The following is a 25,883-nucleotide window of genomic DNA, read 5'->3' on the forward strand; positions in this document are numbered from 1 at the left end:
AAGATTTTACTGAGGCAAAGCCACCTACTCGTCTAGAAGTCTAGGAGTCCTTCTTTGATCTTTTATTCACGCGAGGAATAGTCACATGGAAACAGAATCGACGCAACAAAATCACATGTTTCTGTGATCGATTGTCTTATAAAGTTTTGAACCTTTACCGATTACAGACTCTGCCCAGAATATATGTATATGCAAATATGCATTCGCGGCATGCAATGCAGTGTAATGCACGTGTCTCTTTTATTTGCAGCAAGAATATTGAAAGGTATACGAAAATTAATAATGCATTGCAGTTCTTTTACATTATGGTTGCAGCCGAAATCAAAGCACTATGTTGTATGCATCGATCTCGTTTTACTATGAAACGTCAGTCTATCGTTTGCTGTTGCCACGAGTTTAAACGAGAAAGAATAAATGATACAAAATATTCCGTTTTGTTAAAAAAAATCAAAATTTCTTTCTGTAAAAATATTATAATAAAAAATAGTCAGGTAATTCTTATGTATTAATTCAAGTAACAAGTGGATATCTCATTATCCGATTTAAATCAGCCTATAATATATAAATATTTAATATTTGTAAGTAATATAATATATAAATATTTTTCTCAAAAATGTATACAAATGTTTTTCTAAAATTGTGAAATAATATTATATTATACAATATATAATTATATATAATATATTATATATACGATATATAATTTATATATAATAACGATTTATATGCAATATATATAAATATTTTAAAAATATGATTGATATAATTTATTCAAAATTATCTTTTAAACTACTTTACAAAGTAAGTAATCAATACTGCATACAAGTTATCCATAAAAATATAAATAACTTATTCATTCAACATTATACGCAGGACCGAGAGATATGACGCTGTGGATTTCAAAATGTCTTTGAACGTAATCATGTTCATAGGCAGAAACTTTCCGGCCGTCAGTTGATGTGGAATACTGGCTCGCATTAGAATAATTTGAAAATCCCTGGCTATATTGGCCGGCAACTCGTACCAATCGCAGTCGTAAGTAGCGTACGACAAGGCGGTACTTCTCATCTCCAGGCAATCACCGGCGAACGTGTAAAATGACAGTTGGATCATCATGAGAAGTAAAACACTAGCGAAATGTATAATCATGGATAGATTGCCGAGACGCAATGCCACGATTAACATGAAGCCTGGAAGATATTATCGCACTGTTTATACCCTCAAGATTTGCCAAAGTTTGCGAGATTCTATTGCAAACATTATCAGGTAAATTACAGTCATATAAAATATATTTATATACAATGAAAAAAAACATTAAGTATTTATATATAAGTTATTTCACTATAGACCTATAACAATCGTTGTATGATTTCTCTCTTCATAATTGATTTTTCCAAATGAAGCCAAAATTACAACAATTTTTATAAAAATAAATATTTATAATAAAAATTATTATATAATTAATATAATAATAATAAAATTTTAATTTATTATTCACATAACTATTTATTGATTCATAATAAAAATGTTTGGTAAAGAAATATTTATAATGAAAGAAAATAATTTTATACATTGAGAGAGATGTCCAATTTTCAAAACAATCTGATTTACGTTTATGTTTAAAGGCGTATTACCATCTATACACATGAGAGTGGTAGTGACGAACAGATACATCAAAATGTTCGCATTGAACGACTCCTCCATGCAGTTGGCCAAACGGATGAGCTGGCAGTGCCTCTGGACCGCTTCGGCTATCGCGCGATGCGCCTCGTTGACCCGGAATTCGGACAGCTTGACGCTCAAAACGTCAAACTGGGCGCACAGATGCATGGCCAGCCCGAAGAAGAAGCTGGTGGTGCCGAAGGTCGATATGCCGGTGATAAGCATTTGCATCGCCTGAATGATCATGAACACCTGACGCGACGACTCGCTTCGAAACACGCAGGACTGAACCTCGTGGTTCTCGTGACTCTTGTCGCTCGCGTTTGCGTCATCGTGCTTCTTTCCAGAGATCACCGATATGGCCATCGAGGCGTAAACACCCACTATAATGCCCACCAAGATGAAGGTGAGCGCCGTCACGCGAGTCGACATCGTCGCATACTTCTTCATGATCCAGCGCATTCTCTTATCCTTCTGCGTCGCCCAATCATCCGTCATGGAGATGACTATCTCGAGTAATTCTTCCCGATGGATACGAGGCGTGATCAGTCTTGTGAGGGCTAACGCGGCGGCGGCGCCGGTTGTTAGCGAATCGAAGGATTGCTTCGCGCCATTACAGTGGAGGTAAATATCGGTAAAATAGATAGACATCGGCACCACCTGAAGAATTATAATAACAAATTTTTACATATCATGACGATAAATTATAATATTCAAATATTAATCTTTCTTTCTTTGCATTTCCATTGGAAATGTATTCGTACGCAGAAACATTGGCGCGATTATTAACAATATATTTTTAGATATACATAAAAAAATAATATATAATACATAAAAGATAGTAATAAATATAATATATAATATATCTTAATATATTATATATAAAAAATATTATATATAATAACTATTATATTATATATTAATTATATATAATAAATAAATTATACAATAAATAATAATAATTTGGCAATAAGAGAAAATCTGATTGTATAGAATTTGTTTTATAATTTTGTTAATAATAATATAATTTATTTATATGCTAAATATATATATATATATATATATATGTATATACTAATTATTATTAATATAATAAATAATCCCTATAAAATTATTTATTAATATAATAAATAACTTAATATATATGTATATTTATATACTAAATATAGTTTATATATTAATAAATAATTATTAATACAACAAATAATGGACTTTAAATCTACGTTAATTAGTCTAGAGAGTGTTTTAGAATTATAAATTTACAAATTTAATCATTTCCGTGCTGAAGTGTAGAAAAAATTCTGAAAGCATAAATACAGTTTTAAGTTTATTCTCTTCGAGAATATGAACGTACCATTTATGATTCCGTTGACAGATGATTATTGCAAAAACAATTTGCTATTCTACATAACTGTAATTGGGAAAAAAAGCATAAAATTACATAGGTCTTTTTCGGCACTCTTCTTGTATCTCATAAGAAAAAAAATCACACTTGCTGGGAATCTTCAGTGTACATAAGTAAAAAAAGGAATACTTAAATTTAATGATATGATGTTATTATTGTATATTAGTATCCGTATTCAATGCATTTGATTAAATTTTATAAAAACGGTATGTGATTAATATTATGTAATAAATGGCTTAACGGTACTTGCTTCCAAAAATACAGCAATAATCCATCTGAGGTCCATGAAGAGGTCTTTTTTCTTCACGGGCCAAATGCCGACGCAACTCAGGGCCAGCTTGTGCACCGACAGTGTCATGGTGGTGGTGCCTCTGTGAACGATCATTCTAAATCCGACGACTTCCGTGATAAATATGTACAAGCGCGAAAGCGCTCTTATTTTCTTTCTTTTTTCGAAAATATCACCATGCATTGTGCATCTTTTATTCGCGTGCGACCGCCTCCAGCCGCGCTGACTTTTCGCGGGACACAAAGAAATAGCAGAGATCTTTCCTTGAAGAAAAAAACGCTATATGTATATAAGAATATTGCAATTTATACAAAACAGCTACCTTAAGACGTATCGATCGTAATTTTTCTCTCTTGTAAAAATATTTAAATCTTAAAATATTGCGCGTCTCTTTTGTAAGATATATATGTATCATTCATACGTCTATATGTCAACGTCGCAGAGAAGTTAGACTTTTTTTTTCTAATTTTTTATTTATAGGCAGTGAATTTAAACGAATGCTATTTTTTCCAGTAAAACAGAGAGATGTTGAAAAATTCCAACATGTATTTATTACGATTATACATCTGTAAAATTTATTTGATTCTTTATAAATCGAGAGTATACAACTTCGCTGAAGGGCGATTTTAAATATTAAATTCTAATTATATGTAGATATATAAAATTACGTTACATGTTATCTCTGAAGCACATATTTTTATAGGTAACGTCAGTCGTAAAATACTTTTTGCAGTTGTATTATTATATCGTATTATATGTAGAAAGATCGGTCTTCGTTAAAAGATTCTGATGTCGCGAAAAAACATGACAAATGTTTGACGTATCATGTTGCGACGTGTAATCAGGGTTTAGCATTTCTATATAAATAAAATAAATAAACATAAAGAAATTCAATAAAAAAGTTATATATAAATAAAAAAGTAAATAAAATAATAAAAAACTTTAAGTAAGTAAAAAAAGAAGCTAAATGAGAAAAATTAATTCAAAAAATAAGTAAAATAAGAAATAATAAAAAATTAAATACAAGATTAAATAATTAATAAAAAATTATGTAATTATAAAGTCATTGATCAGTCAAAATCGCGTTACATTGTGCAAAGGTCAAGCATCGCCAAGGTATTTGGCGTTACAGAGACTGGTACGAGTTGAACGAGGAAACGTTCCCTAATTCTTCACAGGGTCAACGACTGACCGTCGAAAGTGGCTTTTGTGTTACATCTGTATCGGAGAGCCGGTTTTATCGCGAAACAGCTATTCGAGTCTGTTACAACGACCTTGCGGAAAGGACCACGAGATATTTTATCGGGTGAGATTTCTTGCTCATCCGGTATCCGGAATTCTTCCCAAATAGATCAGATAGAAACACGTCAAGCGATTATAATTTGCATATCGTTATCGAATCTCGATAAAAATTGATTGAGTTATTCGATAACGGTAATTTTCATCTGCGATTGCAAACGTTCGTGTTATTGGTTGGTATTAAAATACGTTGACCAAGGCACAGATCGTATTGCAAAATACTAAACTAATGTTTATCCAAAATCTTTATCCACTTAATAGTAATAATTGTATTACATCATCAATTGTCATCGCACAATTATTATAAACACTTAATTATTAACGATCTCTAATATAATTGGTACAATATAGATTAATAAAAGCGATTAAGAAAAAATAACATTAAAATAAAATGTTTGGAAGCTTTATTTGTTTCAATACAATTGTTATACAGATTCCTAAAATTTATTTGTTCGAGCCTCTTAATTTTCAATGTTAATTCACAATTGAATTTCCCATAACATTTTTGCCAAGAAAAAAATATACACATCACGATGTGTACAAAAATTAGTTATATTTTTAATATATAACAATTAATAACATTTATATTATATTATTGAAAATCACAAGCCTCTCTATGTAATATCTCGTAAAGCCATTCGAGAATTAAATAATTTACATGCGACAGGTCTTTGAGCAAGAAATCAAACGCCAGCGCAATAATAATATCTCGAAAGTTTCGAAGCGGGAGCACAAGAATTCCACAGGCGAGTATGGATAATATCCGGGCCATGATGCAGGAATCTGCATCGAGATACGTGAAGAAGGTGCATTGTATCGTCGGCTTCTACGCTCCAGAGCCAGGGGGACTTGCTCAGGTAGGTAAGTACCGTTCGACGGGCTACGTCTGACGCCAGTCAGGCCAGAACTTTCGTCGTGTCAAGTGCACGGGCTTCTGAGGAACCGTACACGTGTATAGGTTCTTTCATAATCGGACAGACAGACAGAGCCCGTTTGATTTAGGAAAAAAAAGGTACGTGCAAGAAAATAAAAATAAATGGTTACACGTAAGATTCTCTCGTGTATCGTCTTCGAGATTTCTTTCATATAATACTGATCCTTATAACTATTTGGACTTTGAAATATTCGCGTGTTTATCAGGAAGGTTTAAAACTCCTTCGATAAAATTCCAGTGCAATGCAAATGTGACAGTAAATCAAGCAAATTATAATAATCTTCCCCTTGTTCCTTACCATCTTTTTATTTTTAATAAACATATTTTGGCCGAGTGTATTGCATTTAAGAGTATATATCAATGTATTATTATTAAAATTATCTTAGCTGATTAAATTGAAAGATAGATTATAACATCTTATAATTAAGATATCACGTACTCTTGATACTTTATAATTATACAGAGGGCAATGTCGCGTGTCGATAAAATTAATTTCGCGCATTCCGCGAAGATTAATCCCATGTAAAACTTGTGCGGGCAAAATTTTTCCATCGTAATAATTTTCCCATCGTAAATAACGTAACGGCAATTCGAGCTCCTTTCAATGATCGCCTTTCCACATTCAGAAACACCATCGAACACGCTCTACTTGACTGCGACTACCGTTGCTGCTGGCGCGGCCACGCGAATTTTTCAACCGTCAATTTCTCTCCACCTCTTCACTACCCGTGTAATCGTAACTTACTATGCGAATTCTCGTGTATTTGTCTTACTGATCATTTACTGGCGAGATATATGTATATATACTAAGCTGCCTGACTGCATCGAGATATTAAGTAACTGTTCCGCACTGCTTCCATAACATTACAATTTGTAAGAGTAAGAACGTCTCACGTGCTTGAACTTGAAGCAGCATAATAGTAAAACGTAATTGAAGTGAGTACATACATTTATAGACTCGTATATGGATTTTTTTATTTATATAGTCATACATTTATTTATAATTAAAAAAATTAATGTATAAATATATATATATATTATATGTTAGAGATAATTATAAATTAATTTCGAGGAAGTCTCTTTAAATGTTTAAAGAGATTAAAATTTAGGTGATTAATTTATAATTACTAAAATTAAATTAATTTATAATTTTATATGTTGAAAATCGTAATACAAGCGAAATGAAAGTGATTCCTCATGCAAATGCAAGTTGAAAACGTAGAAATTTTTGTTTTTACATACCAGGTTTAGTTTTAGAAAAATCTTTAAAATTCAATATACTTGAATACTTGAATAAGAGTGGAATCTTATTAGATACAATTATTTTTGTTTGTATTCGTTAACAATGTGACTCATCAAATTAATGCAAGAAATTTCAATAATGCATTTATTTTATTAAATTGCAAATTGTTAAAAATATCACCCTCTTCTTATCGCACGCAAAGTTAATAATTTATTTATTATTCGGCAAATTAAAGAAACACAAACACATGAATTGCTAACAGTTGTTAAACACTTACATTTGTTTAATTATTTAAAAATACAAACAGAAATAATTTTATTTAAGTTAATAATTTTTATATAATGGGATTCATCAAGTCGTTTCTTATTAATTTAATACTTTCTTATTAATCAAGTACGTAATATATATATATATATATATATATATATATGTGTGTGTGTGTGTGTTTGTTTGTGTGTGTGTGTGTATGTATGTATGACGAATCTTCTAAATTTATTTTATTTCGACTACCATTTGCATGAAAAATCATCTTCATTTTGTTAATGTTATTTTAATATATTCTATATATATAAAATTAATTATGATATTAATTTTAATGTTATATTATATTATATAATATTATATAATATTAATAATTATTAATGATATTACGCAATTTACATAAAGAATTACATCATTAATTTTTTTATATTAAAATACATTTCTTATAACGATTTTAAATATTTAATCGATATTTAATATAAAATATTTCTGTTAAAATATTCAGAAATATTGTCCGAGTGAATAACAATGTTACGATAAAGACACTTATTCAGAATTGCAACCATTCGGTGTCTATCGCTTTAATAATTTATGATAACGTGCAACTAACTTTTCGATGACTCTTTTTAATGTTAGTCAGCCAAGGTCTTTATTTTATCAGCATGGTGATAAGCTAGTCACCACTTGCAAAAACTGCACGATTTCGCACATTCGCTAAAAATCAACTGAGTTATAAACGTAACTTCAAGTACATACTAAATGACGCAGCAATATTCTTTGTGAAAAAAAAAAAAAAAACAATTTGTCCTGTTATAAATATATAAATAAATTTTATAAATTTTTATATTTACTTATTTATTTTATCCAAAATTATTTCTATTAATAATTATGTTAATAGTTATCATGTAAAATCATGATATTTGCATAACAGCCTATTTTTTTACATAATAAATATGCTAAATAATTGATAATTAACTTTATTGTTACTTGAATTAATATAAAACACGACAAATAAATTATCTCCTTCAATTACTTTATAATTGCTTTAACTTTGGAGGTCGTAAAAGTCAGTTGCAACCTTTATAAAAATGCCTGTCGCAGCCATTATAAAACTGACTAATATCTTTGTAACGACTTACAAAATCGCGCGATTATACATTGTATGCATTTCAGAGTATTCTTTACGCAAGGCATACCGTTACATCAAGGTCACCGTTATTGCGATAATTTACACGGAACACCTTTCGGTGAGAATCGACGTAAACATACCAACATAATTTCGAAAGCAGATTGCTTCGCGAAAGCAAGAATGTTGGCCCAATTAAATTGCCAACCTTTGCTTATTTAATTCGCTGATATTTTTTCGAAAAGAGACAACAATCATACAACTATATAAATTTATGACGATAAAGTCGATTGCTTCTTCCTTGACGACATTGCAAATATTTCACACGAGCTTTCCCTCTCAACAACTGCTGAAAATGAAATGGTTTCTCCATGTATTGCGTGTATGTGCTTATGCAGGATATTTATAAAACGTATGACGAACAAATGTGAAATTAAATAAAAATGAAGCAACGTTACTTTCTTTATTTTTGCAAAAGCAATTATGTTGCAATTTTAATTTTTTCATGTCCAATAATGATATCGTAGTACGTTTTATTTTTAAAATCAACTATAGTGAGCACACAACAATGTCATTTCTAACTTAACAAATATTAAAACTTATCTATATTGCGAATTAAAAAAATAAAATAACACACGCACGTGTGTGGTAGAAAATATTGAAGAAATCAAACAAATTGGGATTATTTCTTATAATAAAATTAAATTTAAATTTAAAATAAAAAATGAAGCGAGCGATTTACGTCGATCCTTACTTTTATCACATTAAATGTGACAGGCAAATCGGCTTCTTATTCTTGCGGACTACCATTGACGACTTTGGTGCGTTAGGGTAACGATGACTAACAGTTCGTACCGTTAGGCCGAATCGTTATTCCAGCTGGAGAATGTCAATTTCATGCGGTTTACGGTACTCAAATTGCGAGTTAGTATACATCAACGTTTCGCCGATCGTTTAACGTCGTTGTCTTCGCTCGCGACAGTTGTTGCGATTGATCCTTCAGGATAATCAATAATGATAAGCAACAATGTTACTTGCTCTAGAAATAAATTAAAATCGTGTTAGTAAACTAGATAAAGCTTGAATTTTAGCTCGATTTTATCGTTCATTCCTCCATATTCCATGAATTCTTAAACTCACATAAATAAATATAAGAAAATATATTATCTAAATATATATATATATATATATGTGTTATAAATTAATAAATAATGTATCAGAAAAATGGAAAAAGAATATTAAAAAATGATAAAAAATCAAATTTCCATTAAGTGTTGAAAAAACGAGAGAAAAAGTAAAAATTGATAAAAAAAAATCAAATTTCCATTAAAACCAACTCGATTTCAAATTAGTCAAGGCATTTTGTTCTACAAGAGCATGCATGCGAATATTTGTAACTGTTCTACATAATACATCCGTAAAGATATAATCGCAACTGTAAGCTTTTTTCTTGTGTGCTGACTCAACGCGTTCGTCACCAATGCCTTCGTACGTCCTGAAAATATACATATAAGTATATAACGTACTACCACTGGCGAAACGACTGTGTCAAAGAAACAACGGTATTTGAGTGGCCACGAGCCGAAACATTTCCGGTATATCTCGTATACTTAAAATCTTTGCGCGACGCGTCTCCTCTTAAAAAATAATTCGAGGTCTTTGATCAGAAGGCAAGTGGGTCTCTCCGTTGTAATCGCACGTCGTTAAATCATAGAGAAATGTTGGTCTTTGACGATCGGACGATTATACAGCAGGTAAATCGCGTCGAGCAATTACCTTAAATGAATTCTGTGTTGCAGAACCGGAAGGATGTGGTTGTCGAGAACATCAATTCTGCTGCTACTAATCGGGTTGGCGATCTCCGAGAGGAATAATGAGAACGATGCGTCCAACGTCTTCATCGAGGAGGCCAAAAACCTCTTCAGTCAGAAAACAATCGAAAGCATGGCCCACGCCTTTGCGGATTCCGGCAAGCAAGTATGATAAAGATATTCATATATATATATTTTTTTATTTATTTTTAATTCATTTTCAATCTATTTAATCTATTACATTTATCTTTGTTAATTTTATCTCTTTAAATATAAAACTTGGAATCGAAATGATCGATCTCGTTTAAGACTTTATGAACATTTAATTTTCTTGTATTAATGCCTATGTCGTAGGTAAATGATTATTTTAGGAAAATGACTTTTAACTAGGCAAATGCCATCTAGCTTGCCAAATGGCTTTTATTTGTTTATTTGTGTTCAAATGCTATTTTTCTAGGCAAACAGCATTTGTCTGAATGCTATTTAGGAAAATAGAAATAAAGATTATTTTGTAAAGCAAAAATAGTGGAAAGATACGAATATTTTAGTTTAATAGGATTAATAATTAACTGAAATATACTGAAAACCAATCCAGAATTTGCAAGTTTATAGAAACATATACTATAGATATTATTATCAATGTGTGCTTGGAGACAAAATGATATATAGAGCCTAATCAATCCAGTCGCTAGTAGAGTATTTATTGTTGTATTTTTAAATATAAATATATTAAGAAATATCAAAATTCTATATTTTTCAAGGACATTATTCGTTTTAATCAGTTAATTGATGAAACAAAAAATTTCATTTAAAAACGCATAAAGAGAAAATTTTTGCAATAAAACATATTTATCATGAACTGTTATTCGCTTTTCAAATTTCTTATTAATTCGTATTGTGAGATTTTTATTTTTTATATAATATATACAATATTATGTATTTTAAAACAAGACTATATGTATTAGTGTATTGTTTGCATAGAAGTAAAAAAATATCAATGTATATTTTTAAATGTACTAAATTTTTATTTTTAAATATCCACTATTTTTGCATTACAAAATAATCTCTATTTCTAGTTTCCTAAATAGCGTTCGGATAAATGCTGTTTGCCTAGGAAAATAGCATTTGAACACAAATAAACTACTTGACCAGCCAGATGGCATTTGCCTAGTCAAAAGCTATTTTCCTAAAATAACCATTTGCCTACGACATTTATAAAACCCGAATCCTTAAAATATAAAATGCAAATACAAAATATGCAAATTGATAGGTCGGCGACATGATGTTGGAGAAAAGATCCCCAACCGATGGTGTAGGGCAAATCATCTCTGGGATCAGCAGTTTAATGGCGGGTGGCCAGAATAATCACGGATTCGACATGGTCGGTGCGATCTTGGGTGCTATGACCGCGAATGATAATGTCGGTAGGAGATCGGCAAGAGACGCAGGGCACGACGAGGGAAACGGCATAGATTGGGGCAACATAATCAACATGGGCAGCATGTTTCTCCAACAAAAAGGCAACAACGACATGCTAATGGGTCTCGTGCCAATGGTTCTAGATGCTCTAGGTCATGGAAATAACGACGGCCATGTGAAAAATAATGATCACTCCGCACATTCTTGGTTCCTGCCACCCATATTGGAGAACATTCACGTCATGTGGGAGCACTTCAGGTATTGCCATGAAATGTGTAATGTGAATATTTATTTATTTATTAATACTATCTTATACTGTTTTTTTTTATAAAATTTGTTGATTTAATTTTCTTACTTTAAGAAATAATCTTACTTGAATTTAAAGATACAATAAAAATTAACAAAAAGTTATTTATATTGAACAGAGAATAATTTAAATTTAATATTTATATTTAAATAATTTAAATTTAATATTAAATATTTTTGTTAAAATACAAGCTATTTTATATTATTTTACTGACAATTTTTCTGTATTTTAGTAATTCGGAACTCGGGAAAATATTATGGAAGAACAGCGGTCTGTCGAAAGTAATTGCTCATATGTCGGACGAGAATGGTAACATTCTGTGGGAAAACATCTTAAACAGTTTTGAGAATTCTACTATACGTCGAAGATGGATTAATTCTCTCACGACTTTCGTGGCCGAGTGGATCTCTCATGTTGCCAATCCAAAAAATCAGATGCGTTATCTTTCGGCCGCGCAATACATCGGCAATAGTTTCCTCAAGTCTCAGGGATTCCCGAAGACGATGATGTTCGATTCCGCGAAACCAACGGAGAGCCTTACCAAGTTAGCATATAATTATATTTTGGCTTCTCGCAACACTTAATATTAAAACAGTTAATATATTAATATATTAATACAGTTATCACAGTTAATATAAATTTCATGTTTAGATTGACAAACGCGGTAGCGAAGAAGTACTTAAACATGAATATTGACAGCTATCAGTACGTAAAACCAGCAATAGCGTATTTCCAAGAATTAGTAAACCTGGCCTCCAAAAAAGGATTTATCATGTCCAGAGTGAATGCACGAGAACTAAGTAACAGACTAAGCGAAATCATCAATAACGATATCATTGCCCCCAGTCTCAAGGTATAACTTTTTTCTCATAGCAAATTCATCGCCCAATCTGATTTCTTTAATTTAAGTTTTTTTATTATTTATTATTAAAATAATGTGTATTTATAAAAGAAAGTTCTCTTTAATTATAGAATAATTAAATAAAAATAGTTTTTAGAAAAAAAAATTATAAATAATTACATAGAATATCTCAAATATAAGATGAATCATAAGCCTCTTGTTTAATCGTAATCATGTTGTACTTTTATATATATATGTATCAAAGTTAAAAATATATCAATTATATTGCAAAAATTAAATCTATCTCAAATTAAATTTTTTGGTCGTTTTTTACGAACATACGTCATTTATTTCTAGGCGTATCGAGCATACAAATGGGCGACGAAAGTGCCGCATTGTGCTAGTCAAATCTTGTGTACTATAAACGAGAAGAGTCAGCAGGATGACAGCAAGGAATCACGCATACGCAGCGGCCTGCTGAAAGTAGCGAGTTTCCCTGCTGCCTGGGCAGTCAGTAACAAGTTAGGAATCAATTTCTGGTCACTCTACGGAGCCATCATGGAGCAAGAAGGATGCATCGTAAGTAAAATATAATTAACAGAGAAAATAAGAAAATCCGATTTTAGTAAAAGAGATTTTTAATTATAATAAATGTGAAAACTATAATGTTTTTTAATTAAAAGACATATATATATAATTTTATATATATAGAAAAAGAATTTGAAAGTAGTTAATAACGAGCTTAATGATAATTACATTGATAAAAATATTTGTATTTATTTTGATTTCTCGCGTAATCTGTTATAATTGAATCTAAAATTTTATTTTATTCTATTTTCAGAGTAAATACCCAGCAGATTGTACTGTTTTCCACGAAGAAGAGATCAGAGCGACTACGGAAAATATTCATAACGAGCTTTGAGCTTAATTCACTGATAGCCTGTGAAAGACATTGGCTATTAAGTCACCTCTAGACTAGAAAGACGTGCCGCAAAGCCGTGTGTGTTCTCTCTCTTATCCACATTCCCTATTGTATTTATTGCACAAAATCGAAATGCGCTCAATGAAATTAGGCTGACGTTAGGTTGCGACGATTGATTCAATAGAAGCAATTGACCTATCAACAATTATTATCTTCTTTATATGTACATATATGAGCGAAGACACTACACACAAAACGTCAATTTTAAATATTAAATTTTAATAAAATGTATAAGCGACATAAAAGATTTTATAAACGTTAAAGATTTATATAAGATGTTCTTAGTTTATGGATATCTAATAATGAATGTTTTTTAGATATTTTTCATATTATTTGAATAGGTTTATGTTCTGCAAAATAATATTCTGCAAAAGCATGTATGATATACGCAGAACATTGATAATTAATCAGACAATTTGGAAGATAAATACTACACATGTAATTAAATATATTGAAGGACATCCATTTTAAGTTTAATATATTTTTTGTATAAATGTAGAATTTCAAATTAAATATTAATAACATATCACATTCTGGTGTAAAATTGCAAGTAAATTTTATGATGCGTCGTATTTCTAAATATTATGACGCGATTTATAGATTTTAATCAATTTAATTAAAAGTGATTGAGTTTGCAGCATTATTTGTTCTTCTCTTAATTACTTATGTAGTATTTGTTAATTAATTAAGTGCAGTCGCGTGGACCTCTTCTCATACGTGTTGCGCTTCTCCTTCACGAGTGCAATAACATATGGTGCTCAAAAGTCTCTACTCTACTTGTAGGTATAAATGTATCATATTAATAATTGTATCCACGAATACACATATCGTGTCTTTCCTCCTGTTTCACCTCTTTATTATTTTTTTACTAGATAAATCTATAAAAATTCTAATATATTATAATATAATTAAAACAGCAAGAGAAGGCACATTCCCCTTTGCAATTATACAACGCTCGCTGTTACGGACGGCGACTCTTCCTCTTTAATGCGAAAAATAGAACCTCTCGAGTCCGGCTGATAACGAGCTGCTCTTTCCAACGTAGAACGGAAGTCCGACGACTGGATGGACGTTCGATATGACGACGGGTTCGCAAGACTTCAAGCTACGATGTTCGAACGCTCATACCGCGAATCCACAAACAACAATGTCCTCAATAATATTTTTTTTGTAAATAGTAGATAAAAGATAAATAAAGATCATGTGTGTGTGAAATGTACAATGGAGTCGGTGTAAGTCTGCTTTCTTTCTTTTGTGCCCCCTAATGTAGGAATGTAAGCGTGCTTTTCACTTATTACTTCCTCTTGATGTTCTTGCACGCCCATTCTAAGCCCTCCTGAGGAATAAAAAAAAATGTATTTTTACAGATTCGTAAGACACGATAAAAATTATATTTATGTGACTTTAGATTTAAAAATAAGGTTTAAGAGAGAGAGAAAGAGAAACAAGATAATATTCATAAAAATATTGGTATTGAAAATTTTCGCGAAAATTCAAATCTTGTCTCTGTCATAAATAAATCTTTACAACAAGTCTCATTATTTATTGTCTTGTCTCGATTTTATTAATAATTTTTTTTAATAATAAACAGTTGTTTAAAATAATATTTTTTAATATAATTTTTAATATTATTTAAAAATAATTATTTACTATTTATGTCTTGTTCGTTTATTTCCTAAATACAATATATTACAATTTTTTAAGGTCACATATAATATATAATAGTGATTTTTTCCTCATCTACAAATATACATATTTTAGCTTTATTTAAAAATCAATAATTTTGACAATCTTAGTCTTGATATTGTCTTGATATAAAATTAAAAATATCATGTTGGCCTCAAATTTCGAGACACGACAAAATAATATGAAGACTAGTCTTGGTATTTGGTGCAACTCTAATTAAAAATGTGATAAAACAGATAACAAAATGTCCTGATAAAGGGCAAGAGAGGATAGATATCTTTTACATACTTTCACGCCCTTGCCCTCGATGGCGATGCACGATTGTATTTGCCAATCTCGATCTTTGATATTGTGTAAACCGAGTCCCTCCGCTATTTCAGCCGCTGTTACGGCGTGTCCCAAGTCTTGCTTATTAGCATATACTAACAATGGTACTCCGCGCAGCTTTTCTTCCAGCAGAAGCTCCGATAATTCCTGTCCCGTCTCTTCTAGCCTCTTGATATCCGCGCTATCAACGACGTAAATCTATTGCCAACAAATTTACAAAACTTACAAAACTTTAATTGATATTTGACGAAAAAAATACATCTAGATAATTCTTAAGAGGTCTAGTGTTTAAAGAAAAAAAAAACAGATTCTATGAAGAAAAAAAATAACAGGATAAATACTGTATAAAATTCAAAGAATTTGCATAAAATAATTAAACTTGTAATATTATTCATAAAATTTTACATTATTCTGCTTAGAGAAGATAGATAATTCACGCCAAATAATATGTAAAAAAATGAATATGAAAAGAACGTATCTATTTACGATAACGTAATTTATGTATTATTTTTTATTCGAATAATGTCAATCATGAATATTTTTCAAAATAATTTTTTTAGTTGTTTGCTACTATTACATTATTTCTACATTAACGATGATATACTGTATGAAATATAAAATACAATGTTATTATTTATATGCATATATTGAAAAAAAATAAGTTAGCATATGTGTGTGTTAGATAGAACGAGATTAGGCATAAGGATGATAGCAAAAGTTAAAATAAATTAGAAATAAATAATTGTGTATGAATAGAATAAGAATTAAGAATTTAAATATGTAAACCTTAAGAAAAATCAATAAAACATATTACTAAATGATTTATACTTATATGTTTAACACGTATATAATTTATTATAATTAAAGAGACAGAAGATTTTACCACTTAAAGAAAATTAATTGTTTTTTATTGTTTTTTTTGTTAAATTTTATAAATAAACAATTTACATTTTATATCTTATATCTTTCTCGTAAATTAAAATTTGCAAGTTTGGAGAAATAATATGAAGAAACTTACAAGTACATCCGTGTTCTCAAAATAATTTCGCCAATAAGGTCGAATTTTTCGAGCTCCACCAATATCCCAAACGTTCAACTTGAAACCTTCGCTCTGAACGCTTTTTATATTAAAACCTTGTGTTGGAGTAACCTTGCAGAAATTAATTAGAACAATGTATATATACTGCATAATTTCTCATATTTTGAATTTGTTTTAATGGTCAATTTATCGCACGTTTTTAAGCATGGAGGGAAGAGACTTACCTGCGTGATATCTTCACTAGCCAAAGATTTCAAGATAGTCGTTTTTCCGGCATTGTCGAGGCCCAACAGTAATAATCGTAATTCTTTATCAGGATTTGATCGTAACTTCCGTAAAATAGCAAGCAGACCCTGATATCGAATATCAATTATACAATATTTCATCAAATTTACAATAATTGTATCAAATATACAATAATTACTGATAAATGTTGCTTGTTTTACAAGTTAATAAATTAACTTGTAAATTAAACTATTTTTTTCTCTATAATAATTAACGCTTACACTACAGTCGGACCTCTTATCCTACGACCGCGAAAGGGGAATTATACCCCACTCTCAAATTTTTGTCGTAGGATCAGAGGTTTAAGGGGAAGATTCCGGACCGAAAATGTCGTAGGATAAGAGGTCCGACTGTATATATATATTATAAAACTTTATTGTAAAAATATACAACTGTTTTTTGGATATCTTCTTTAAATAAACAAATAAAATAAATTTGTATTACATATGTGTGTATTATTTTTCATCAAAAAATGCAAAATTGCATTTTTTTACAACTGTTCAATCAACTTGAATTTTAATCAATAACTTCACAATTGCAAAAAGAAATTACATACACATTTATGTAAATATTTTATATTACGCGCGCGATCAGTGCTACAATCTTAAGAAATCCTCCAAAAGATTTTCCCTTCTAAAGGGAGATACGTATAAAAGTATGGCGACAAAGCCATAATCCACATATTATGTCAAGTGCATAGAAAGTGCATTAAAATATTTATGTGTTCAATACAGAAAAAAATATAAGTGAATTTTTATGAGATAAGACGGCAAGAATCATTTTTAACGAAAAATTTTACAACTTGTAAGAGTGAATTTTTATACAACGCTTATTGATATGCATTTCAAGGTATATTGTGATTGGTGTGGAATCTTCATAAATTATAGCTTATTTTGATTACTTCATATGTTCAAGAGTATAAGAGGCAGTGGCAAAAAAAGAGTGCATAATACTGTGCATTTGTATTTAATTCTCGTGACATTTTTACCATCTTATTATTGTTGTTATTTCAGGTACTCGAACGAAGACGTGTTAACAGTTTGCTGTAATATGTCGACTAGCTCGACTCTAAAACGTTATGTTGTTGTTCTGGTATCCAAGGAAAATGGTGACATCTACATACTCTGACGTCACTCTGGTATTACATGGCTGATCTGCATATCTGATATAGGTAGGTGAAGCCAGGTGAAGTTGCTATTACATTACCGTACGCGAATAATAACGTTATTGCTTTTGTCATCGACGAAAATGGCCAGCTACATGAACAAATTTTTGTATATATATGTAAAAATCAAGTGGGCTCGATAATCCCGGGGATAATTGAAGATTGATAACATACCGATCGTTTTGATACATTTCGGAGATAATTACACGAGTTATTTTAATTATGCAAATATTTTAGTTTATCCTACTATTATTTTATTATCGGAAATAAATAGAAGATCTTTAATGTAGCTGTCCTGAGAATAACAAAATAAATATGTTTAATTCTATCAAATTATACTGCTTTATTACCGACAATGCAAAGATTTAATACTTACCTACAATAGTGCACAATAATTATATTTTCAAATAATTTATCGTATATTAATGTAATTATTATTGTAATAATATTATAATAATGATACTGTAACTTATAAAGTAACAGTGCAAAAATTTTCTTATGCACTAACTTTTATAAGGCTGACTATTTTTAATATATATTACTTAGTATCTCGTCGGTGCTTTTGTAACATAAATAAAGTGTTTCGAGACTTATGGGACAAATTTGATTTTGTTTTTTGCTTTTTTTATTTTTTTAAATTTTATTTAAAGAACATAAGGATAATTGTCAAACGTGATACTAAACGTGTGATTGGTTGCCTACAACACAGGCGATCTGAACAAAAAAATTGATTTTTTTGAAACCTATCAACCGGTGAAGTTTTATTTCTTAGGTCCTGATACCTCGTATATATAAATCTAAAAATAAATATAATAATAAATAAATAAATAAATAAATATATATCTTTTGAATTAAAAATATTCTTTTTCAATAATTGGATGATTAATAATTAGATTAATTATTTAAATTCTTAATTAGCAATAAAATTTAATTTTTACAATAATACACTAAAAAGTAATAATATAAAAATAATTATATTATTATGTATTGTAATTAAAAATAAATAAGTAATATAATAAAAAAATCATAACTACATAAAAAATAACATAATAATTGCCTAAATGTTATCCTATTTTATACAAATTAAGATCGTTTTGAAACAAATCAATATTAGGTAATAATAGCTCGATCTTAAAGTACGACATTCGATAAATTGATGTCTGTAAGTTACAGTATTTCTTTAAATCCATAATTTAAAGTTATTAAAAATATACGTCATTCAGATATACGGGATTATCCCTTTATGTTAATAGAAAAGAGTGGGCGTACAGACATGCAAACACCTAGATATTTGACGAGTTTTTATGTATTATGTATTTATTATTCACAGAAATATGCCAGTGTATTATACCGGTTTAAATGCCAGTCCGCTTTTTTCCAATCAGGATGGAATTATCACATCAATAGCACGTTTGACTCAGATTCCATTTACTGGAATCACAGATATTGAGATTAGTTGGAATTATTTTCTTCTCTGGCAGGATACAAAATTATACATTACTGGAAAAATCAGTGATAACGATGATAAAAATAACCCTCGTTTAATTCAAATTCCAGAAGAATCTTCAGGAAGGTAATAAATACAAAATAATATTATTTTGTTTTATTAACACTTTTTTTTCTTTACATATTCTATTTTCTTTATTTAGTTGTAAAATGGCTATTCCTGGTCGGGAAAGCGTAGTTATTTTGTCAACACAGAATGAAATTTGGAAATATAAAGTATATGATGATTCTTGGCAAAAAGTGACACCTTTTATTTCCAATAATGATAATACATTGGCCGAATATGCCATCAAATTATCACAAACAGGATGTACAGTAGTTCTAACTAACTTAGGTAAATCATATCATTATTCAATTAAATCTAGTATTATTATGCCATTAAAAATATATATTTTTACAAAAAATTTTTTAATTTTTTTATTTGTTAAGGGCGTGTATTTAATGCTCCACTTTTGGTTAAAATACCAAAAAGAATCAAGTTCGTTGATCTTGCCTGCGGTTATGACCATACCATTTTATTGGCAGAGAATGGCGATGTTTACTCAATGGGGATGGGAATGTACGTAATGCTGTAGTTATATTATACGCACGAATTGAAAATTATTGAAAAATATTGAAAAATATTTAATAGATTCCAAAAAAATTTATTTCTCAATTTTTATAAAATTTTATAATATTTCCGCACAAAAAAGTAAAAATTGTGTATAAAAAAATACATAAAATTGAAAATAACATAATTTAATTTTTATTTTAACTAAATTTTATTTGTGACAGACGGACCTCCACGTAAATTTTCATAAAAGTAAAAATGTGATCTTTAAACCAAAAAATATATGTGGAAACCTTCGTGAAGGCTTTATCGGAATAACGTATAATTTTTAATTTTATGTATTTTACACACATTATGTTCAATTTGTTATTTATAGTAAAAATAAATTAATTAATTTTTTTATTACATAATCTATGACAGACGTGGTCAGTTAGGGCATAATGAATTGGAAAACTGTGATGATCCAAAACTCATTGAAGCGTTAGCGGGTCTAAAGATAGTGCAAGTATCAGCAGGTGGTTGGCATACCGCTGCAGTCACCGATCAAGTCAGTGCATAAAAATAATTGTCACTTGTATATATTATTAAATGACTCGTAAATGAAACCAGTTTAATGTGGCAGGGCGATTTGTATACATGGGGATGGAATTCAAATGGAGAACTAGGAATTGAAAGCAAAGACAAAAAAGTTCACGCTGTTCCAACTTTAGTGGATTTTAAAAATGACAGAGAGCAAATTATAGAAGTTAATGTTAAAAAAGTTGAATGCGGAAATTCTTTTACCATATGTTTAACAGGTAGTATATATTATCTCGATAAAGACTGTATATCCTAGAAATCAAAAGACACAAATAATCTTTACTTTTTCCTTTAGACGACGGTTCTTTTTGGGGTTGTGGCACTAATAAATATGGCCAATTAGGGAAGCTTCAACAAGACTGTGAAAGTACAAGTAATTTTATTAAATTGAACATCCAACCATTAGATTTTAAAACAGTGAAAAAATTTAAATGTCACGAATGGGGCACGGCGATAATTACAGAATAACATTGTACTTTACATGTAATTATATGTGTATGTACATATATATTCAATGATATAAAATAAAATCCCTCCAAATTATATTTTTTTCACTCATATTCGTATTTATTTTCGTTTCATACTCTCTGCATGCATCTCGTAGATTTGTGCCGCTTCCTTCGCTTCTATCAACGGTAAAATATATCGGCGATTATTGGCTAATATTTCTTCCTCAGTTAAAGAAGATGGTGGTGTCGGAGGAACCGTCATGTTTAAATCCTCCATAACTTCTCGCTCTTTTTTTATATTAGTAGTCGTTTTCTTTCCTAAAAATAAAAAATTTAACAGCTTACAGTTATGCCTTACGTTATATAGCTGTAATAAAATAAAAAATAATAAGCATTATCAAAAATAAAAATTGATATTAATATTATAATAAAGTATCAATTGAACAACAATTACAAATACATGAAAATTACATAGTTACAGATTTTAGATTAGTGTTTTTTTTTTGCATTATATTACCCAATGCAATTAAATACATATCATGATTATTTTATTACATTATTTACCTGGTTTGCTGTTATCTAGTGTCGATTCATAGACAGCCTTTTCCAACCGCTTACGAAGTTGTATGTCAAACGATCCTCCAGGATCTGCGACCTTAATTTGACGCGGTTTTCGGAGAGTGTGCGGCATATGATAGATTTCTAATTGAATTGGCGTTACGAAAACTGCATATATAAGAGCATATCGTAATTCATTAGCATACCTGTTCAAAAATATATATAAAGGGAAGATGAAACATTTTTGCATCATTATTGTATATCGTATAATCTGTCAACAATATTAAAACAGATGAGATATATAAAAAATGTATTATTTATATTTACATGTTGTACGTTGCTTCAATAATTGCATCCAATGCGTTGAACTGTATTAAGTTGGATGATTCAATGACGTCTGCATCTATGGATGTATCTATTTGCGAATTCTCTATCCTTAACAAAGTTTGAGATTTTTCTGACAACTTCTGCTGCAAATTTCTTGAAAAAATGATATATTTTACAATTTAATTAACATACAAACTACGCGTTAAAGAATCACTGTTTTTACTTATTGTTTTCGGAATCTCTTAATTTTTCCGTGATTAAAGAAGATTTGATTCCTTGCGCCGCATTGTCTTCTGACATTAATTTCTCGTTAGATGATTTATTCGTGACTGATTCCGTTCTATTCATAAGAGATTCATCGAAATTTGTTGATTTATTACATTTATCCACAGTTAATTCCCAATGCAACACTTGATTGTCACTAGATATATTCTCAGCAACGTATAGAAAGAATATGCTCATTTCGTTGAAAAAATCTTCACGTGAGAGTTTTTTATCTACAAAAGTAGATTTTTCATCACAAAAATACAACATTTTATGCACATTTAATTATATTATATTATATTATATATAAATCCACTTATTTTAATTAGATTGCTATATATATATATTTTTATATAAAAAATAGATTCGCTAATAAAAATTTGATACATTTTGACTCTTCCAAAATTATATAGCAATCTAATTAAAATAAGTGAATATATATATATAGATGTAACGTTCTTTATATATTTTTTCATATATAAAAAATAAAATTAACATCACTTAAAAAATAGAAATTCAATGTTTGTTTGAATCAGCTGTTACCTCGAATCAATTTCATTTCGCCAGCCAACCAGCTAATTAGGACACTTTTATAATAATCATCTAAACAATGTTTATAATGTAAAAGTTGCAGAGCAATAGTGTCCAAGAACCAGAAAGCGGCCTTATTAGTTTTGTAGTCTGTAATTCCCAGAAGATCACCTAGCAATCTGCATGTGTGTAGCAATTAATTATTTATTTGTAATTTCAATTTCTGTGAAATGTAAAATGTATTTAAGATTTCACCCACTCGATGAGATATTGCGGTTCCTCCGTCTCGATCTTCACCGTCTTCCCGACGAGATTATTAAAAGTACTCGGAAGAGTCGGCATATGCATAATTCTTTCAGACATCTGTACGTTTAATAAACATCGAATGGAAATACAAAGTTTTTACAGAATTATTACTGTCACGATGTAGTGATGACGTTTGCATTAATGACAAAATCAATAAAACGTATATATCTGGCATGAAATAAACATGCAGTTTGTGAGAGATGATATCTCAAAATTAGCAGTTTAAAAATGTATGTTCGTATAGTGATTTATAGAAAGCTAACAATATACTATTTAAATCTATCTTTAAAATTGAATGTTTTAGAAATTGATAAAGGAAATGTTAAAAATAAAAAAATTGTTAAATGTATATTATTATTACATATATTAAAAATAACCTCGTTTTCATATTTATTGCGCTCTCCTTCGACCGTTATTGAATCTCTTTCAGAGCTCGACATGTTAGATAATTTCGTGTATCGTAAATTGAAAAAATCAAGTTACGCGTCATATAAAGTTATTCGCATATCCGATATACTCACATCTGCGCGATGTGAATGCAATTGCAAAAATCCAACAGAGAGAGAATCGCCCGTCGTTGACGGAACGGCGCGGCGTGTCGTAGAGTACATCGGGTGAGAATAAAAAAAAAAATCAACACGTAGACGGCCTTTGTTTTGTTTTTACTCATTGGTTTTATTAATTTTTTTTTCCATATTTTGTTCAATATTTTCAGAAAATAACACTCCAAAGCGAAAAAACCGTATATTCTCACCAATCCCAATGTATGTATAATATATATATATTATACTTTTTCATATATAATATATATGTATATATATATAATATATATATAATGTATACTTTTATACTTTATATATAATAATATTATGTAGAGTAGCGCACACTTTAGACTGTTATGTATCGATACCTTTTATAATTTTATCGATAAATTACAAATATTGAAAAACATGAAACAGACACAGTCGGCGGGGACGCGCGGACTTCGCGCGCGCGCGGCGTGTGACTTTTTCTCTCTTTCTTACGGAATCGTGAAAAAGGTTTTTCGCGACGGACCCTGCCCGATCCGCTGCTTCCGGCGACCGTCCTTGATCCGATCGATCAAACGGAAACACGGCGTCTTAAATTCAGCCAATTAGACTAGACGCGAAAGCGACTTCGAAAATCGCATTTATATCCTCTTTCATTTGTACGTGTTTGAAGGATTCTCGAATTCTAAAAAGCAAATATAAAAAAGGGGGAACAAGGCCGATCGGGAAGAAGCGGAAGCAGCTAATCCTCGTCTCTCTCTCTCTCTCTCTCTCTCTCTCTCTCTCTCTCTCTCTCTCTCTCTCTTTCTCTCTCTCTCTCTCTCTCTCTCTCTCTCTCTCTCTCTCTCTCTCTCTTTCTCTTGTCAAAAAAATGCTCTAATAACTATAATATATATAATATATATAATATATACGCGCGAAAACATACGCGTGCCCCGGCGCGACTGACTTTTTTTTATTTATATATTTTCACACCGAAGTCAGAAAGGCAATACGCAGTATGAACTTACTTAGTACATTTGTGTTTCTTTTTTTTTTTTTTTCTCGTGTCGTGTGTACGCGTTTATGTGTGTGTGTGGCTCTTTTACAACTATTTTCCTCATTTGTTCCTATTGTTCCGTGTGCCATCTTCTTCTTTTTCTTCTTCTTCCGTCATTTAATTTTCATTTCTCATTTTTGTCCCATAATATATAACACACACACTCTCTCTCTCTCTCTCTCTCTCTCTCTCTCTCTCTCTCTCTCTCTCTCTCTCTCTCTGGTTTTCATTTTGTTATATTTCCCCCTCCCTCCCCCCTCAATTTACCTCCCATTCCCCGTTTCTTTCACGCTTACGATAGTCTTGTTCCGTCTCTCTCTCTCTCTCTCCCCCCCCCCTCCCCCTATTTTATCGAGTCACGAAAATTATCCGGAGACATGTGAGAGTAAGAGGGATAGAGAGGTATAAAGAGGAAGGATTCGAAGGATTGGATGATTGGAGGGTAGCGGAGAGATAATCGTATACAGACGCGACTAAACTGAATCACAATCAAATGCTCTCTGAATCAAAGTAAAATAAGGTAGAAGAAAAAAAAGAGTATATATATATATATATATATATATATATATATATATATATATATATATATATGTATATAGATGGGAGAGTTGCGATTGCAAATTACGATGTCGTTCACTGCGCGTCAAGTCTTCGGAATAAAAAGATCGGAGATCAAAAAAAATTTCAAATAATGACTTTAATATTCTAGAAAATTCACAAATTTCTAAAAACATCTGAATCATTATCATTAAATGTAGTGTTTTTAATTCGAACAATCTGTCAACTATTAATAAAAAATAGTGAATGAGTAAAACTTGTGCTTCTTATTTTCGTAGCGTATGTAAAAACCTTTTTATTAAATAAGATTATATTATTCATCCGGCATCCGTCATTCTTAATAAAATTTGTATGTTTTATCTCGTTAGTTTATCTATTATTTACCACAGCATTAAAATTCGCAGTTATTTGTAATTTATATGTATTTTATGTCACTTTCTAATAATACTTTAAAATCGATAGATAATAAATCAATTAAAAAATTTAATTACTCTGAATATATAATTAAATAAATTTCAGTCTAAATTAATCACAATTTAAGATTTTACAAGTAAAACTACAGAATATTTTAAAATTACACAAATGTCGATAAAAGTGTTATATAT

The 25,883-nt window shown here is 30.1% G+C and overlaps 5 protein-coding genes across 10 annotated transcripts; 2 read left to right on the forward strand and 3 right to left on the reverse strand.

The window, feature by feature from the left end:
• Window positions 1–849: 849 nt before the first annotated feature.
• Window positions 850–6,344, reverse strand: LOC140672002 (odorant receptor 4-like). Of its 3 annotated transcripts, none has more exons than XM_072903804.1 (4): window positions 6,335–6,344; window positions 3,318–3,619; window positions 1,635–2,322; window positions 850–1,190 (listed from the first exon to the last, which is right to left on the reverse strand). In XM_072903804.1, the coding sequence occupies exons 2-4, from the start codon at window positions 3,537–3,539 to the stop codon at window positions 850–852; spliced, it is 1,251 nt and encodes a 416-aa protein (XP_072759905.1). In that variant the 5' UTR covers window positions 3,540–3,619; window positions 6,335–6,344. The 3 variants fall into 3 exon arrangements, with proteins under 3 accessions (XP_072759905.1, XP_072759904.1, XP_072759906.1); XM_072903803.1 differs by lacking the exon at window positions 6,335–6,344 and adding an exon at window positions 6,029–6,237; XM_072903805.1 differs by lacking the exons at window positions 3,318–3,619; window positions 6,335–6,344 and adding an exon at window positions 3,017–3,122.
• LOC140672001 (uncharacterized) lies at window positions 5,515–13,842 on the forward strand. Of its 3 annotated transcripts, none has more exons than XM_072903799.1 (7): window positions 5,515–5,667; window positions 10,019–10,196; window positions 11,301–11,707; window positions 11,989–12,300; window positions 12,408–12,609; window positions 12,955–13,176; window positions 13,439–13,842. In XM_072903799.1, the coding sequence occupies exons 2-7, from the start codon at window positions 10,029–10,031 to the stop codon at window positions 13,517–13,519; spliced, it is 1,392 nt and encodes a 463-aa protein (XP_072759900.1). In that variant the 5' UTR covers window positions 5,515–5,667; window positions 10,019–10,028; the 3' UTR covers window positions 13,520–13,842. The 3 variants fall into 3 exon arrangements, with proteins under 3 accessions (XP_072759900.1, XP_072759903.1, XP_072759902.1); XM_072903802.1 differs by lacking the exon at window positions 5,515–5,667 and adding an exon at window positions 6,393–6,525; XM_072903801.1 differs by lacking the exon at window positions 5,515–5,667 and adding an exon at window positions 9,747–9,889.
• Window positions 13,843–14,089: 247 nt separating this feature from the next.
• Window positions 14,090–17,993, reverse strand: LOC140672007 (ADP-ribosylation factor-like protein 3). The gene is made up of 5 exons (XM_072903812.1): window positions 17,905–17,993; window positions 16,856–16,984; window positions 16,611–16,742; window positions 15,554–15,790; window positions 14,090–14,915 (listed from the first exon to the last, which is right to left on the reverse strand). Exons 1-5 carry the CDS (start codon window positions 17,905–17,907, stop codon window positions 14,874–14,876), a joined length of 543 nt encoding a protein of 180 aa, XP_072759913.1. The 5' UTR covers window positions 17,908–17,993; the 3' UTR covers window positions 14,090–14,873.
• LOC140672004 (RCC1 domain-containing protein 1) lies at window positions 17,947–21,184 on the forward strand. The gene is made up of 7 exons (XM_072903807.1): window positions 17,947–18,087; window positions 19,412–19,654; window positions 19,731–19,921; window positions 20,017–20,146; window positions 20,558–20,684; window positions 20,760–20,934; window positions 21,012–21,184. Exons 2-7 carry the CDS (start codon window positions 19,416–19,418, stop codon window positions 21,182–21,184), a joined length of 1,035 nt encoding a protein of 344 aa, XP_072759908.1. The 5' UTR covers window positions 17,947–18,087; window positions 19,412–19,415.
• A 99-nt stretch (window positions 21,185–21,283) lies between these two features.
• Window positions 21,284–23,029, reverse strand: LOC140672005 (uncharacterized). Of its 2 annotated transcripts, XM_072903810.1 has the most exons (5): window positions 22,858–23,029; window positions 22,274–22,547; window positions 22,051–22,203; window positions 21,730–21,929; window positions 21,284–21,483 (listed from the first exon to the last, which is right to left on the reverse strand). In XM_072903810.1, the coding sequence occupies exons 1-5, from the start codon at window positions 22,871–22,873 to the stop codon at window positions 21,284–21,286; spliced, it is 843 nt and encodes a 280-aa protein (XP_072759911.1). In that variant the 5' UTR covers window positions 22,874–23,029. The 2 variants fall into 2 exon arrangements, with proteins under 2 accessions (XP_072759911.1, XP_072759909.1); XM_072903808.1 differs by lacking the exon at window positions 22,858–23,029 and having other exon boundaries at window positions 22,274–22,648.
• Between the last annotated feature and the right edge of the window lie 2,854 nt (window positions 23,030–25,883).

This window comes from Anoplolepis gracilipes, chromosome 12, assembly GCF_047496725.1.
Source record: "Anoplolepis gracilipes chromosome 12, ASM4749672v1, whole genome shotgun sequence".
Lineage (NCBI taxonomy): Eukaryota > Metazoa > Arthropoda > Insecta > Hymenoptera > Formicidae > Anoplolepis > Anoplolepis gracilipes.